Below are 17,600 nucleotides of genomic sequence, written 5' to 3' on the forward strand. Positions count from 1 at the left end.
ATAAAATATGTATCAGCTCTACAGCAAAAATTCAATATCTTTTGATCCGAGCATCTTATCAACAAAAATCAGGATCGCAGTTTTCGTGTGCAATTTTTGTATTTTGCCGCAAATAAATTCAATTCTAAAAATAAATAAACGTAGCGCGATTTTTGCCATTTTTTATGATTCTCATGAGATCAATACAATGTAACCCTTTCATTGACTGGCTACCATGGAGTTTCCATAACTACAACCTAATCTTCAATACCTATGGCATGAAATTTTAGTTTTGAGTTTTGGTAACAAATGAGAGGCACTTGAAATATGTTTAAAAAAACGCTGAATTTAAACTTTCACATGTCAAACGATCTAAAACGTTTAAAACTGCTCTTTTTAAATAACAACAGTACGTTTTTTAAAGTACTTAACTTTGAAGACTAGTCTCTAACAGTGGAAATTTCACTACGACCGGTCAATGAAAGTAATAAATTTTACTGATCTCACGAGAATCTGTTTGTTTTACTCTGTGGGCTTTTTGTTATAATAGACGACTCATTTTTGTATATTTTATTTATTACAAGACAAACTAATACTAATAATACTAATACGAGGCGTGTTTTTTAAGTAAGTACCGTTTTGGAATCAAAAAAAGACGTGCAAAGATATGCCAATAATTTTATTTTTATATGAAAGCCTGTACCTTAATCTACTTTTCTATATAATTTCCGTGAATATTGAGGCACTTGTCATAACGTGGCAATAGTTTTTGAATACCTGATAAAATCCTGATAAAATTCTGCCGCCTGACTTGTTAACCACTGCATCACAAATGTTTTGACTTCGTTATCGTCTTGAAGACGCTGACCGCCCAGGTGTTTCTTCAAGTGCTGGAACAAATGGTAGTCGCTGGGCGCCAGATCAGGGCTGTATGGTCTGATTAGCCACATGTGGACGGGCATTGTCATGCAGCAAAACGATACCCTTACTCAACTTGCCACGTCTTTTGTTCTGGTGTGCACGACGCAGATTTTTCAATGTCTCACAATAAGACGCTGCATTGATTGTCTCATTACGAGGCAGAAACTCCACTAGCAATACTCCTTTTCTGTCCCAAAAAACTGTGCACATGATTTTCCGGGCAGAAATTGTTTGCTTAAACTTCACTCTTTTGGGTGATGATGAATGTCGCCATTCCATGGATTGTTGTTTCTATTCTGGTGTGACGTAGGCCACCCACGTTTAGTCACCAGTAACAATTTGGTATAAAAAATCTTCACCTTCACTGTGGTACCGCTCAAGGAAAGTCAATGCACTGCCTAAACGTTGGGTTTTGTGCAAATCCGTCAACATTTTTGGAACCCAACGTGAACACAATTTCCGGTAATTCAAGTTCTCGGTAACAATGCGATACAAAACACTACGAGAATACTGAGGAAAGCAGTCAGACAATGATGAAATTGTAAAGCGTCTGTTTTCTCTCACCTTTTCGTCCACTTTCTACACCAAATTTTCATTAACAACCGAAGGACGCCCACTCCGTTCCTCATCATGCACATTTGTGCGGCCATCTTTAAATGCTCTCACCCATTTTCTTACCATTCCATCACTCATAATGTTTTGTCCGTAAACTTCAACGATCTCACGATGAATATCGATTGGTTTTACGCCTTTAGCACTAAGAAATCGTATAACAGCCCGTACTTCACAATCAGCGTGACTCACGATTGTTGGAGGCATCTTAAACACTGGAGTAAACAAGTATACAATGAAGAATCAGACTGTAATGGCGTCAGTGCGTAGACAAGAGATGTAGGTAACCAGCGCTCATGCGCGGATCGCCGACCGTAGTGCTGCGGCGGCGGAATCGCAAAACGGTACTTACTTAGAAAACATGCCTCGTACTATAATATAATATAATATAATATAATAATTATTATCTCTAAGGAGCCATAAGACCAGTCTGTGTCAACTTTTATTGTCTGTCCTTCTATTTCACTCCCGGGCTTCTTCTATTTGACATGCCACTAATGTTAGGTAGGTTTACAAATATTAAGGTAGATAGATATACAACTGAACACAACATAACAGAATCTTAAAAAATGGCAAAAATCGCGGTAAAAAGATTTACCTATTATCTTGTTTCATTTTGGATTGAATAATTAAAAGGAATTTTATAAAATGATTGAATGCAGCTCGTACATTTAAGAAATACATTTTGCTTTAAGTTTTTGTTGGTTAGTCATTACTATTTTGTCTTTATCTTAAAAAAATCCAACAATCAACTAATATGAACTAGATTATTTTATGTAATAAATTATTTAGTTTTCTGGTAATTAAATAACACATTATATATCTAGAACTTGAAAGAAGATTGAAAGCTAGAAAATTGATACTATATTATTATGTATTATGAATGATATCATGGTTTTGTTACTTGTTACACATATTTACTTCTATAACTCATACTTCACTGAACACAAACATATTTTTAGCTTACCTTTTCTCCTGAAGATATACTAACATTTATATCGTTTAAAACTAAAGATGATTTGTTGTAAAACATCGACACATTTTTAAATATAATCTCTGCTCCGGAAGAACCCGCTTGAACTTTATATACACCATTTTTATTGCTGTCAAAAAATTCTTCAGTTTCAATTTTACTAAATTCGACCATTCTTTCTATACTCATGAGATACTGTACGAAGTCCAGAGACTTTTGTGTAGCAAACTGAAGAGTACCCATTAGCTGGAATACTTGTAAAATGACAAGACCTGCGACACCTGGACTAATTTTGTGACCTGAAATTACAAAGTATCTGAAATTATATAAAATCTCTTAAATTTTTTTTTATTTAAATTACAAATTACAATTAAGTTACAAAAATAATCACATTTTAGATGATTAATACGATTTTCAATACAGTTCGTTTTAAAATTTGTTAATATTAATTTTGGTATAATCTTACAAAATCGACAAAAATAATAATTACACAAGTCACAGGATTAAAAATATAGTAAAATAGAGTCAAAGGAAGATTTGACCTAATGGTGTGTATTAAATAGAAGTGGATGATGTGGATGAATGGAAGTTGACAAAAAGTTGAGACTTATATTATGAATCGTGAAATACCCCTTAAATACTAAAAATAACATTACGGGATTGATTATAGAAAAATCTCTAATGCAATATTTTCTGCGATATGATATCTGTGGATATGTATATGGATTAATGAATGACGATATGGACTGCTCCGCATGACCCTATCTCTCTCTGTAAATAAGTTGACCCTATTTACTACTGAATTTAAATCCAAAGCTAAAAATCTGCTTTGGATATTTTTGTTCTTGTTGTTTTGTGTTTGTGTTTGCGTTTGGGTTTGGGTTTGGATCTGGGTTTGGGTTTGGGTTTGTGCTTGTGCTTGTGTTTGTGCTTGTGCTTGTGTTTGTGTTTGTATTTGTGTTTGTGTTGGTGTTGGTGTTGGTGTTTGTGTTGGTGTTTGTATTTGTGTTGGTGTTTGTGTTTGTGTTTGTGTTTGCGTTTGTGTTTGTGTTTGTGTTTGAGTGTGTGTGTGTGTGTGTGTGTGTGTGTGTGTGTGTGTGTGTGAGTGTGTGTGTTTGAGTGTGTGTTTGTATTTGTGTGTGTGTGTTTTTTATAGAGGTAGGAAATACATTTATGTATCATCAGGACTAGATGTACTGCGTGGTATGTCGGACTTGTATGTTAAAATACGGACTAAAACCCATCCCATTCTGCCTCTGCTATTTTTCTTGCGAAACTGCTATAAGGTATTACCTCAAGAGGGAGGATCTAGCTATTGCACATTGTTTAGGTTGTCGAAGTCACTGCGATGAAGATCCTGGAGGACCTTCATCGCAAATGTCCATTCTAAGTTGTCTTCGATGAGAGCATTTCTCTTATTAAGGTCGTTGGTCAAATTTTCTGATTGATAACTATTTCCACAGCATTGCGCAGTAAGTTGAAATAAGGATACACCAAGAATACGTATTTCGCGTCTTCTGCTCTAGACAGGACGGGCACTCTGTAAAATCATCATATTTAAAGCGATAACGATATGCTCGAAAGCCGCCATTCACCTGTGGGATAGTATAATGCGTCCACCTGCCTGTTGTTGTGGAATCATACTGTAATTGCCATCGGATTATGCTGTTGTGTCATTCTCTTCTTCAAAGTCATCAAGGCACAATGTAATTGTAGCTACAGATACTGTGCGAAATGCGCTGGTAAATCTTAAGGCGCTTAGACGATATCCTCATGCGACCTTCCTCCGTGATTCCTGGATTCTAAGGGTGTCAGTCCAAATGGATATTCCGTATGTTAATTTCTGTATGTTGTGGCTACTGACAACTACTTTAAGCAGGTCTTAAACAAAACCTGGTAACATGACATATATGTCTATAATATTCTTGTCGACTTTAAACACGCGTATGAGACTATATATAAATATCTTATGTGGACCATGTCACCAACGTTGAGGTCCTACAGCGCATGACAAAAGAAAAAGAAGTGCTTAATTTAATTAAACAACGCAAGCTTGAGTACGTCGGCCACGTGATGCGGAACGAAGAAAAATATCGAATTCTTCAACTTGTTATGCAGGGTAAAGTATTTGACAGAAGAGGACCGGGACGCCGTCGTATCTCGTGGTTGAAAAATCTCCGACAATGGTTTGGGATGACCTCAGCGGAGCTGTTTCGCAGAGCAGTCAACAAAACCATGATAGCCTTGATGATCGCCAACATCCGGACCGGATAAGGCACTGAAGAAGAAGGCACTGAGGATGTAGGAAACAGTGGCTCACGGACAGATACAACATGAGATGACAGACCAATTTCAAATAACACTGTTGTGTGAATATACCGTTTTTTACTAGTTTGGACTGGGTTGACTATTCTAACCAAAAATCTTCGATTAAACTCAGTTTATATAAATTAAAATGTCGCTCCGATATGCCGTTCGTTCTATGGCTGACAGTGATCTGGTTTTTGTCAAATGCATCGAGCGCGGCGCAATCGACGACGGCCGAATGCACAGTGCCGTAACATGCCGCCCGCCTTGAAAGAACTGCCTTGCAATGATATACAATATTTATAATAGAACATAGTAAAATAAAATGAGAACATAGGAATGAAATAAAATGATAATTAAGTAAAGATTACATACGAATTAATAAAGTACAATGTGAAAGTAAATATTAAAGAAAACTAAACAAATATAATGTCTATTCATTTTCTGTTGGTAGTACGCATAGTTTAGACACTGGTCGTTTAAAAATGCCGCGAGCAGTTTTCACAGTAACTACACGAACTACACCGTCCAGTCCAGGATCAACTTCAGCCACTCTTGCCATATCCCATTTTAGTTGAGGAGTAGAGTCTCCTTTGATGATAACCATTATACCTGGTTTTAAACCGCTAGTAGGAGTCTGCCATTTGGTTCTACTTTGTTGATTGCCAAGATATTCCTTGGACCACCTGGTCCAGAAATGCTGAGTGATCCTGGTAAGATTTTGAAATCTGCTGAGTCCATGCTAAACATCTCTAGAAGAAAGGACGAAGAAACAAAATGTAAAGGCAAAGCGTTCTTGCCCTACATATCGGGGGTAACGGATAGAATTGGGCGAATACTTAAGAAAGCCAACGTAAAGACCATTTTCAAGCCTACAAAGAAAATCAAGGACTGTTTAAGATCGGTGAAAGACAAACGCGACCCATTAGCAACGGCCGGAGTATATCAAATACCATGCACATGTGGAATGGTATGTGTGGGTACCACGAAAAGACACACAAACACAAGGATAAATGAACATAAAAGCCATTGTCGTTTAGGACATATCGACAAATCTGCCGTTGCCGAACACGCTTTGGGAAGCGGAGAACATCGAATACTGTTTGAAGAAACGCAGATGCTGGACAAAACTTCACCGTACTACCCACGGTTTTATCGGGAAGCGGTGGAAATATATAAGCACCCAAATAATTTTAATCGGATAGAAGAGGGACTGAAAATTAACAAGACATGGATACCAATATTAAAATCCACAAACACCCTTCCCGCCAAACACGAAGAAAGAAAAGCTACTACAAACGACGACACGCCCCCTCAAGCCGAAATCAGTGGAGGGGGGACGAGTGGGAAATATAAATTGCCTCCGTAGTACAACGCACCGTGATTTTCAGGTTACAAGCGAAGCAGTAACATCTCCAGAAGATGCCAACCCCTAGTGTTGGTGAAACGTCGAGAGCTAATCTCACAAGACAACGGCCTAACAGCCCGAACACACAGTTTAACAAGTTAGACAATGGCCGTGAAAGCCTAACACAGTTTATAACACCACTGGCCTGGAGGATTCCTAGCATAGCTACTATATCCGCAGTAAACCGAGGCTGGTACAGAAGCTATAGCCAGCAACCCTAGCATTGGACTCCGGTACAATAGGCCGATAACTTGTTCATCTTAGACTATTACTACAGCTATTACGAATGCTATGAACAACGTATAAACCAGACGTGCTAACGGTCAACGACCAAAGCTACGAAATAAGGAATTAATAATGGAATTGCGATTGGGAACCTGGAATGTCCAAACCATGCTGCAGGTGGCAAGTTATTACCCAAGAACTGCAGAAATATGAAGTAGATATAGCCGCTCTCCAAGAAATCAGATTTAGAGGGCATGGTGCATAGAGAGAGAGGGAGAGAAATTTATTGTTTTTAAAATGAGTTTACATTTATAAAACACAACATGGTATAGTACAAACAAGGCACAAGATACATTAAAATACTAATTATAAAATTTCCATAAAAAACAATATATCAATTAGCGCAATTGTCCTCAAAAAATTCCTCTATACTATAGTAATATTTAGATAATAAAAACTTCCTGATTGCTCCTCGGAATAGAAAATATTGCTTGAGGATCGTATGTCGAGTAGTAGGTGATTAAACACTATCTTACCAGTGTAAATAAATAATTTTTTAATTAATGTAGAAGAGGGAATTGGAAGTGGAATAACATAATTTAGACGAGTGTTATAAGGGGAATTTGTCCGAATATCCTCTTTATGTTTTGTTAAAATTAAGCACGCTAATTCAAGGATATAAATGCAAGGCATAATTCCAAAAGATTACAGTTTATACTACTGTGGAGCAGAAAGACAAGGAGACTTTGGAGTGGGTTTTACGGTAAACCATAAATGCTGTAGGTCGATATTGGGTTTCACTCCAATTAATAAAATAATATTTGAAAACGTACAAAAGAGAGATGCAGTTATAGTCCTGGGTGATATGAACGTCAAATTGAGAAAAGAGCCGATATATGCAGAATCCTTTGGTAAGCATAGCTTGCATGATATTACCAGCAACAATGGTATAAGAATCACACAGTTGACAATGGCAAATAAACTCAGAGTAGTTATTACGTGTTTCGTAAAGGAACCTGGATGATACCTGGTACTAATAAATTTAATCAAATTGATCATATATTAATATCTAAACGATGGGCAACCTCCGTAATAGATGTTAGATCTTATAGAGGCGCAAATTGCGATTCCAATCATTTCTTGGGCATATCGAAGATAAAACAAAGAGTATCAATGGTAAGACAAGAGAAAGGTGCCAAACAATTTTCTATGGAAAATAGTCATTCTTTTGATTTTAAAAATGTACAGATTTTAGAAAAAGAACAAAACAACAACAAAAGATCCATATTAGAGATGATTCACATAAAAAAGATCAAAATCTATTAATAATAAAACTCATATCAAAGATTTTTAGAAATAGGTATCACAATTTAGTAAATTGAGTTGTTTTTTAAATGCACCATGGCAGATGTTTAAAATGCGACCCTAAACCATTCGTATTTTAACATACCTGCCAGATGTATATAGAGTCATTTACTCTTTTTCATTCTATCTTAAACGTTTAAAGGGTGCAAACAAAAAATATAATTGTGTAATTTAATGTTTCTAAAATAAAGTGCCTATTGAAAATGGCAAATAGACAAAACGTTTAAGCAAAAATTAAGTGTTCTTATTTTATATTGGACATTTATAAAATACATTTTGTGTTACTTACCGTATTCGTTAAGAAGAATCAGTGTGAATATCACACCAATTAAAAAGATTGCACAAACTGTATCCACAATTACAGAAAATGCAGAGGCAAATAGAACATTAAGTCGAAGGACACTTGTGTGGTTATTCTAAAACAAATAGGTTGGAAACTATATTCTTTACATCTAACTTTATATTATTATAATTATTTTATTTTATCGAGCATTATATCTAGTTTGTTTGTGTAAATAGGACATGAATATTTTATTTACTTTAAAAAATCCCATAATCCAATAAAAGGACCCATTTTAGCGGCATTGAAACAGTGGAATTGACAATGATACTAAGACACTTTTATTGATTTTTTTCGACGTTTCGTCACAATATTCATTAAAAGTTGGTTACTAACAAGTATACTATTATAATAAAAAGAAAAGCATATGGCAGACCCACTAAGTCACTACGTGTAAAAAATGTAAACATTTTTATTTATGCATACTATTTCTTGTAGCTTTCTGCACATACGATGACCTTTATATAAAATATAAAGACATCAGAAAGGGAGGAGATTATATATTTTCAATCTAGAACTCGTTGGTTTATCCCTTTAGCATTGGGTATGTATATTACCATAGAAAAATAATAAGCGACTTGACTGTATAAAACTCTATTGGGAGACAAGGAAAATCAAAAGAGAACTATAACTAAACATACATACATTCAAATATAATAAAATATAGAGCTACAAATTTAAATATTATGTAATACGAAGCTGATACGACAACCAAAATTTTATTCATAATTAAAATCAGTTTACAAAAGGTAAAAGAATTTCCGTAAAATATAGCTTATATGAAATATAAGCTTATATATACAGCTTATTTTGAAAACTAATAATTACGAGATGAATTGTGGATATCTATATCACCCAAACCAAACTGCACGTCTACAAAAGAAATTTTAAGTAGGTGTGCTAAAATATGAAAGAAAGAACAATGACTTTAAAAGCTTATTGCTAATTAAATACAATACAAAGAAAAATAATGATTTTAGCATACACAACGTTCAATTATTATTATAATAATGATGTTAAACAAAAATGCAATGGAAAACTAAATAATTAAATTATACTATATGCAATTTAAATGTAATGATAATTAATGTCAATAAAAATTAGCAACAAAGACATAAATATACTATAATTAACGTTAATAAGTTTCGAAACAAACGTAAAATGTTATAATTAAAGTTTAACAGGACACAATATTAAATAGTTCAGCACAACTATACGATTTCGCAATAAATGTAACTAGCCAATATACAAGTAACCCGTACTTGTCATGGAACAGCAAACAATGCAATTGGTGTATAATAAAATATGTACTTTACCACCAAAATGATACCATGTAGCGAAGACCCTATCTTCTTCGCAACATAGGAAGCACTACCCCCGAACTCCAACCAGTAGCGCACCCAGAATTTTCCTGTGGGGGGGTTTTGGTTGGGCACCTAAATTTTTTTATGCTACCTCCATTTTGAGCCCTTAAAATTTTGTTATTATTAGTGCCAAAATAGTGCGTTGGGGGGGGGGGGGTTAACCCCGAAAACCCCCCTTAGTGCGAAACTGACTCTAACACACGTCTCTGTTGACTGAGCAACCTACACCTCTACTGGCTGGATCGAATGTCGCAACTCACTGAGCCGCCTTCACCCTTACTGAATATAACGACTGTTTGTAATTGAGTGATGGTAACTGAGTGATTGATGGTATCTGAGTGATATGGCCGTTGGGCCAAGAATTATTTGGTGCAAGCTAACGCTAGGTGTGGACGATAATTACCCAACGATCTGCACTTTTAACGAAAGCCGTCCATTTTTCTATCGTTCTTTGTTAACATACAATGTACGAAAGAACAATCTTTTGTCTGCAACTATGTTTTACAGCTGTTTATTGTTCTATAGCGTCTGTACGCAGAATCTTAGCTCGATATACGGGAAAAATCAAAACTTACACAAAATCTATTAATATTTTATAAATGTTTATATACAGTTGCGAAACTGCAACATTTCTAGAAATTCTCTTTTGTTTAATTTGTTTTATGAACTTATATTTTATTATTTCTGAGGTCACTAAATTATAATTCCTCATACTCAAAAGCCTCCATTTATAAATTTTTATATATAATTGTCTATAAACATGAAAGTTATAGCGAAAAATAAAATTTTAAATTTCCTTTTTAACACCCTGTATCTTAATATCAAAATTTTATTAAAGCAAGTTGGCTTAAATCATAATATTTTAAAGTGTAGAATCTACTGCTTCTTTTTGTACAATTACTTAAGGGCCACCCTTTTGTTAAACCAACTTGCTTTATTGAAATGTTGATATTAAGAAAGATATATGGTGTTAAAGTGGAAATTTAAAATTTTATTTTTCGCTATAACTTTCACGTTTGTGAATATTTATGTATAAAAATTTTACAATTCAGTAATTTTAAATGTGGGAAATTATAATTATAGCACACTTTGATGTAGCCGATAGAGGGCGCCACATAAATTTGCACTTAACTTTTTTGCTCTTCAAGTTACAGGAACTTGTGACAAAAAATATGAAACATACATTATTTTAACAAAAAAACGGTATACTTATTCTTGTTAATAACTTCAAAACACAACAGTTTTCGAGATAATCGCATTTTACAAATCAGCGGCATAGTTCTGATTTAACGCAATTACTCCAGGCCACGAAGGAAAATAGACAAAAAATTAATACTTCTGGATTTTGGTATGACATACCTGTAACTAACGTTAATAGTTAACAAAATATTAAATAAAATAAATATATTTGCAGGATAATTAATAATAGGATTTGACAAAATAACAGAATAATAGGATTTTACATCAAACATTTTACGTTTTATATTAAATTAAAGACATAATCAAAACATTTTATTTACAAACCGAATTAAAAAATAGTTCAACTAGATTACATTAAACTTTTTGTCAAAGTAAGTGTTCGATATGTCCACTATTTCCTTTAATTCATTTGTCAATACATTTCATAAAAGATCGTCTCATATTAAATAGCATCATTGATTCCAAAGAAATTGCTTCAGTATTATGTATTATGAGTATTATAAGTATAATAATAAATATTCTTTTGGGATATTTTAAGTATGAATTAAATAATTATATCAATATCTCATCATATGACCCAGGAATATGACTACCACGACCAATCCAACGTTCAGGAAAGTTGTATTTAAGTATATTCTCACTTCTTTGTATAATGTGGTGGTGTACCATCTTGTATAAACCACATATTTTGCCTTATGTTTGATGACAATTCTTTTAACAAATAAATAAAATCATTTTGTATAAAATGTAAATAAATCTCTCCATTCAAATACCAAGGTAATTCGCATGTTCGTAAATAATTATTACCAATGGTTTCAAATCATACGTTTATTTGAAATTCATGTTGAAAATGCCTTTCTCTCTTAATATGAGGATATTCAGTATCTCAGAAATAATTCTTCTTTAAATTAAAAAGACCGTGATGTGTAAATTTAGCTTCATTTGTAAAAAATATTCTATCAACGAAGGAGTGGTGAAGATTATACCTGTTTCGGACATCATTTACAAATCTGCATCTTAAAGGTAAATCTACTGACAATAAATTTTGCACACGTGTAAAATGGTAAGGATGAAATTACTTAAGGCGTAGGATTTTTAAAGCCCAAGTTTTGCTGATTCCTAACGCTAAAGATAAACGTTGTGTACTTACTTGAGAATCATCGTCAACGCAAACCATTACTTTCGGTCGGCTTAAGTTGTCACGTTTAGGACGAAATGAACTACTTTTGCCTAAATTTTCGCCGAATGAGATGTTTAAAAGCTTACTGATTAGGTTGAAAAGTATAGTTGCTAACGTATCAACAAAATACAGACCCGTCAAAGTGAGACTAAATATTACGGTATTAATAAAATATAAATTTGATATTTAATCATTAACTTGATAGTAAATTTAATGATTATATAAAATAAATAAGATGTTTAAAAATAAATTTTGATTATAGTTTGAAAGGAATTTATTAAAAACTAACGTTAAAAAATATATGATGACCCGAAACGAATTGATAGAGAGTAAGACCGTTATTTCGTAAAGCTACTCGTGACGCCGTCTGGTAGCGCTTCTTCCGTGACGCTCACCTCAGTATTTTACAATATAGAAAAAGTAATATAACGCCAGTATAGAAATTTATAAAAGTGATAAAGAAAGGAAATTGTAAACATGATGACGGCCAATGTCTGAATACGGACACGGCACCTAAAGAAGAAGATAGAAGCTTCTCTCCAATAAGACATTTTGCGGCCATAACAAAGCATTTTGTAACATTATTATGTTTGAGTTGTTTTAATAAAAACAAATTGTTAATTATGTTTATCCACGGGTATTCAGTGTTTTACCGCACAAATATCACCAATATTATTATGCAGCTGACTTAAAAAATGCGATTATCTCGAAAACGGTTGAAATTTAAAGTTATTAACAGGTATACCTTTTCTGTGTAAAAATAATGTGTTTTTAATATTTTTTAACACAAATAGCGCTTAATTAAAGAGCAAAAAAGTTAAGCTCAAATTTATGCCACATATGTGGCATAAGTGGTGCCCTCTATCAGCTACATTAAAGTATGTGTAAAATTATAATTTATTATACTAAAAAGCATCCAATTAAAAATTTTTGTCCACAAATATTTACAAACCTGAAAGTTATAGCGAAAAATAAAATTTTAAATTTCCACACCCTGTATCTTTCTTAATATCAACATTTTATTAAAGCAAGTTGGCTTAAATTGTAATGTTTTAAAGTGCAGAATCTAAGGTTTCTTTTTTACAATTACTTAAGGACCATTAGTTAACGTTAGTAATTGAGGCTCCAAACAATACTAAGGAAATATAATATTTTCATTCGTTAACCGCTCTTTCATTTTATCTACGGTCCAAGCGTTTGTTGGTTGCATATTTAAAATTTCCAAATGGTACGGAGCATTATACAGTACTATAACAGATGGTTCATGTAAACTTGGCAACAGTTTTTCTTTCAACAATTTCAACATTACCGTATTCATCTTGTCATGATAATCGGTCCATTTTGATTTTGATGAAAACACAAGATCGGCTCCATTAATAAAACCATATTTTCCACCTACATACACTGTAATATGTCCCTCTCTCTCGGCATCGATGTGTTTTATAAATTTTGTACTCTCGTCCTGCCAAATTCGTTTCATACCGCCTTTGACAAAAATCGATGTTTCGTCTAAATACACAAAGAAAGAACATTCTTTTTTGAATTTGTTATAATTTCTTAAAATTTTTATTCTTTTGTAAACTCTATCACACAAACCCTTTCTGTTGTCTTGCTTTTTGAACTTAAACCTATTCTATTTCAAAGCTCTCCAGAGACTTGTTCTGGAAATTTCAAATACCTTTGAATTTCAAATTTTTGGCTTCAATATACAATCACACTCTTTGAAATTAGAATCACTACTAAATTATGTTAAACTGACAGTAGATCCTTTTAAATGGAATAATTACTAGAGCAATTTACTTTCGTACTTTTTATGTTGCATAGTAAAATATTCGTTGTCGCTATAATCCAAAACTGTCGTATACTCATAGAATAGATTTTATAAGCGTTCCTCCTACCAAAAACACCATATCTAAAATAACACTGATCTATAATTTCTCTAGTGTAAATCCATATTCAATTAGCGTAACTGATTACATCTGTATATAATTTGAAACTTAACCAACTATTAAAACTTCTAAATGCTGGCCCTTTAAAACTAATTTAGAAACACCAGTCCCTTTCCCACTATTCAGATTTGAAATCCTGACCACTTAGTGCATAGACCCTTTATATCTAAACTATTTACGGATCCTCTTGAAGATACTTCCAATACAATTGTATGCCTAACTTGGAAGGGCCATTTTGTGTCCCTTCAATGAAAGCAACGAAATATTAATTCATAGATTGAATATTATTTCGATGTAGATACGTAGATATTAATCCTCTAATGTGTTAACTTTATTTTTAACTACTAAAACCTACATAATTTATTTATTTAGTGGACAAAACTAAAACTAAACAATTACCGCACCACTAATAGTTTCTTACAAACATTTTTAGGTACTTAATGATAAATTTAAGATTATCTCTTACAAGTCATGGTGCTTGTGGAAGAATTTAAATAAAATTTTTAGGTACCTACCATTTTTTTCTAAATTCTTATTTTAGAGATCAAACTAAGTTGTTCTATGCAAAAAACAAATTCATATTTCATTCATATTCATAAAAAAAATAATAAAAATAGAAATTCAAGAGAAATGGTTCTACGTAGATTAAATATTTAATGATAATAATAATTTCCAAAAAATAGTAGGTACAAATAGGTTGTTACATGTAACAATAATTATTTTATGACAATTTAAAACGAAATTAATATTGAGTGAACACATATAGTGCTAGTCAAAAGTCCGTTCCCCCCTCGTATCTTTTGAACAGTTATACCTATAATAGTGAAATTTAGAGGAAGGTAATAAACAGACGTATACTCGGTTCGCTATTCCCAGTCCTAACTGTCTAGTGAATTTAGTAATTATTTTTTTGCGAAGTTAGTTACTTTTTGACAGACTGAAAGTGGCTGAAAATTACTATACAACCAAGCACACGTACTCATAGCCAATATTAATAGTAAACAAACTAAATAGTAAATAAAATAGAACTTTGCGAATTACCGACAATCAATATCTATTTATCTGCACCATATAATAAATAGTTATGATAAATTATAACAACTAAAATATATTTTATAAATATATACTACCCAAAATTTGATGGGTTTAGTATACACTTCCACTATTTAGAATAATTCTTCTTTTTTTAAAGAAAGAAGTCTGCAATAGTGGGATACTTGAGCTATTAATACTGAGAAGTAGGAATTGTTGTGTTGTAGGTTTCCGACAATGAATCTGTCAAAATATGCCCGAGCTAAGCGAATGGAGTTTAGGCTTCTTAACTAGTCATAACAAGTGACGTAATAGTGACAGATGACGTTACAGCGCCACTGTGACAGATAATTTTAAATAAGACCTTATGGCAAGTGATTCATCGTTTGAAAGGTATTGAAAATACCTATTCAACCATACTAATTTTATTTGGGTTTAAGCTCATTTTATTGAATAAATTAAATAAATACTGGAATTGTAGTTTCGCATTTAATTAATAAATATTAAAACCTTCGCCTCTGGTTACTTGTCAAAAAGTTTAACGAGACGTTTCAATTTTTACAAAGGCAGAATGGTACGTACTGTAGCCGACAAAGTAGCAGCTGTGCTAATAATTGGTGAAGGTGGAATTAATTTCCACGCGGAACGTCATTTTAATGAGAGGTACCCCAATCGCCCTACATCGAGAGCTTATTTGAGGAAGCTTCTTCGGAAGTTTAAACGAACAGGTAGTGTTCAAGATGTCAAACGATCTGGTCGACCAACAATTAGTGATGACAAAAAAATTGACATATTTTTAGAAATGGTAGTGAACCATACTTTTCCTATAGCCCAAGTTGCATCTATCTATAAAATCAGTCAAAAGACAGTACACCGAGTGTTGGCTAAAAACAAATTTCATCCATACAAATTAAAAATTGTGCACCAACTTTTAGATGATGACACTGACTGAAGACTAAAATTCTGTGAAAATATGTCCAATAAAATTAACCAACAGCCCGATTACATAAAAACAATTTGTTTTAGTGACGAAAGTACTTTTTCTCTCAACGGAAATGTTAACACACACAATGTGAGGTATTGGAGTGACACAAATCCTCACGTCTTTCGTGAAACACATACTCGATTTTCAAAAAAAAAAAAAAATGTTTGGGCAGGTATTTTGAGAAACCACATAGTTGGTCCTGTTTTTCTCAATACTAACTTAACCGGTGTAGTAAGACGTTACCTAGATAAGGAATATCTAGGTAGATGGATTGGACGACGAGGTACGGAAGAATGGCCAGCTCGGTCACTGGACCTCACACGATTAGATTTTTTTCTGTGGGAATACTTAAAATCTAAAGTTTACGCTTCAGCACCCTACAATACAGATGATGACAAATCTTGTAGTCAGCGAAGATATATGCGTAGGAACAAGATCCAAGACCAGGTAATGGCCTATAAATACCTAGGTCATGAGATTCGCATAGGAAAAGATAACCAAACCGTTGAGCTTCTCCGTCGTATAAGACTGACTTGGGCAGCCTTCGGCAAGCTGAACCATATTTTCAAATCGTCTGATATACCAATATGCCTTAAAAGAAAAACGTTTAATCAGTGTGTTTTCCCAGTGTTACCTTACGGTATGTCAAAGGGCACACAAAGGGTTTTATTATTTTAAAAGACTCTTCCTCGAGATGGCATTTATCACTCAAATGGATAATTTAATAAATAAGAAATCAGATGTTGAACATCTGAGTGAGATTTATACTTATTTATTACACATCGAAAAACAAACATTATAAATAGACACATATAACTATTAAATAATTAATACAACACATAATGTAATTTCAAAAATTTTTTCAACTATAACACACCTTACAGTAAATATTAATCAAATAAACAACTACTACGTCAACACCATGGAACTAATCATCTTCACAAAAGTCAATTAATAACATTCGATATTTGATAGTTCTAGTACTTAACCTTAATGACATTTACCGAACTAAACGTTGTGTCTGTTTTATTTTTAATTTGAATTGTATTTGTTTCCTATATTTTAATTTGTAATCAACATCAACTACAATCAACATTATTCCAACAAAAAAATTTTTACTTGATAGTATTAAAATAAATCGCACTGTCATTAACCTCAATTAAGTAAGTATATAAACAACAAACTATTATTAAATTGTATTTTACCATGTTTTAAATAATTGTAGCTCTCATCTGATGATGCCAATGAAAATTGGCGAAATATAATGAATTGTTAAACAGAGTACACTTGGCTTTTAATCAGCTGTATACACAATTAACCTTAACCCCCCCTTTTTCATCTACCAGTTCAGCTGTTATTTTAGAGGATATATATATATATATATATATATATATATATATATATATATAATACATATATGGCCATCAGTAACCTAATCCACAATTTTTTGTATTCGTACTTATCTATTGCAATTTATTTAAAATTTAATGCAAAACTAGCTTAATTCTAGTTTTACTCATGGATAACATATGGCGTTGTAAACATTCTTTCTGCACGTATTATTTTTGAATACGACACAATGTAAAAGTGGCCTAACCGAGCTTAGAAAATTTTTGCATTCTGGCAGCACTGGCTGATTTGACGGATTAAACTGTCAGTTGTCATCGAAGTATACGTCTTTTCCGCACAAACCACCAAAAATTTGTTTTGTTGTAACAAGAATATAATAACTACGATGATCCTCAAGCTACCTGGTGCTC

The 17,600-nt window shown here is 33.0% G+C and overlaps 1 protein-coding gene across 2 annotated transcripts in view; it reads right to left on the reverse strand.

Moving 5' to 3' along the window:
• LOC140443597 (ATP-binding cassette sub-family C member 4-like) overlaps positions 1–17,600 on the reverse strand; it is a 116,833-nt gene that overhangs the window by 25,529 nt on the left and 73,704 nt on the right. For both annotated transcript variants that reach the window (XM_072534946.1, XM_072534947.1), the window contains exons 11-12: positions 8,080–8,206; positions 2,480–2,784 (exon numbers count right to left, since the gene is read on the reverse strand). In XM_072534946.1, the coding sequence (XP_072391047.1) occupies positions 2,480–2,784; positions 8,080–8,206 (432 nt within the window). The remainder of the gene's footprint in view (positions 1–2,479; positions 2,785–8,079; positions 8,207–17,600) is intronic.

This window comes from Diabrotica undecimpunctata, chromosome 6, assembly GCF_040954645.1.
Source record: "Diabrotica undecimpunctata isolate CICGRU chromosome 6, icDiaUnde3, whole genome shotgun sequence".
Taxonomy (NCBI): domain Eukaryota; kingdom Metazoa; phylum Arthropoda; class Insecta; order Coleoptera; family Chrysomelidae; genus Diabrotica; species Diabrotica undecimpunctata.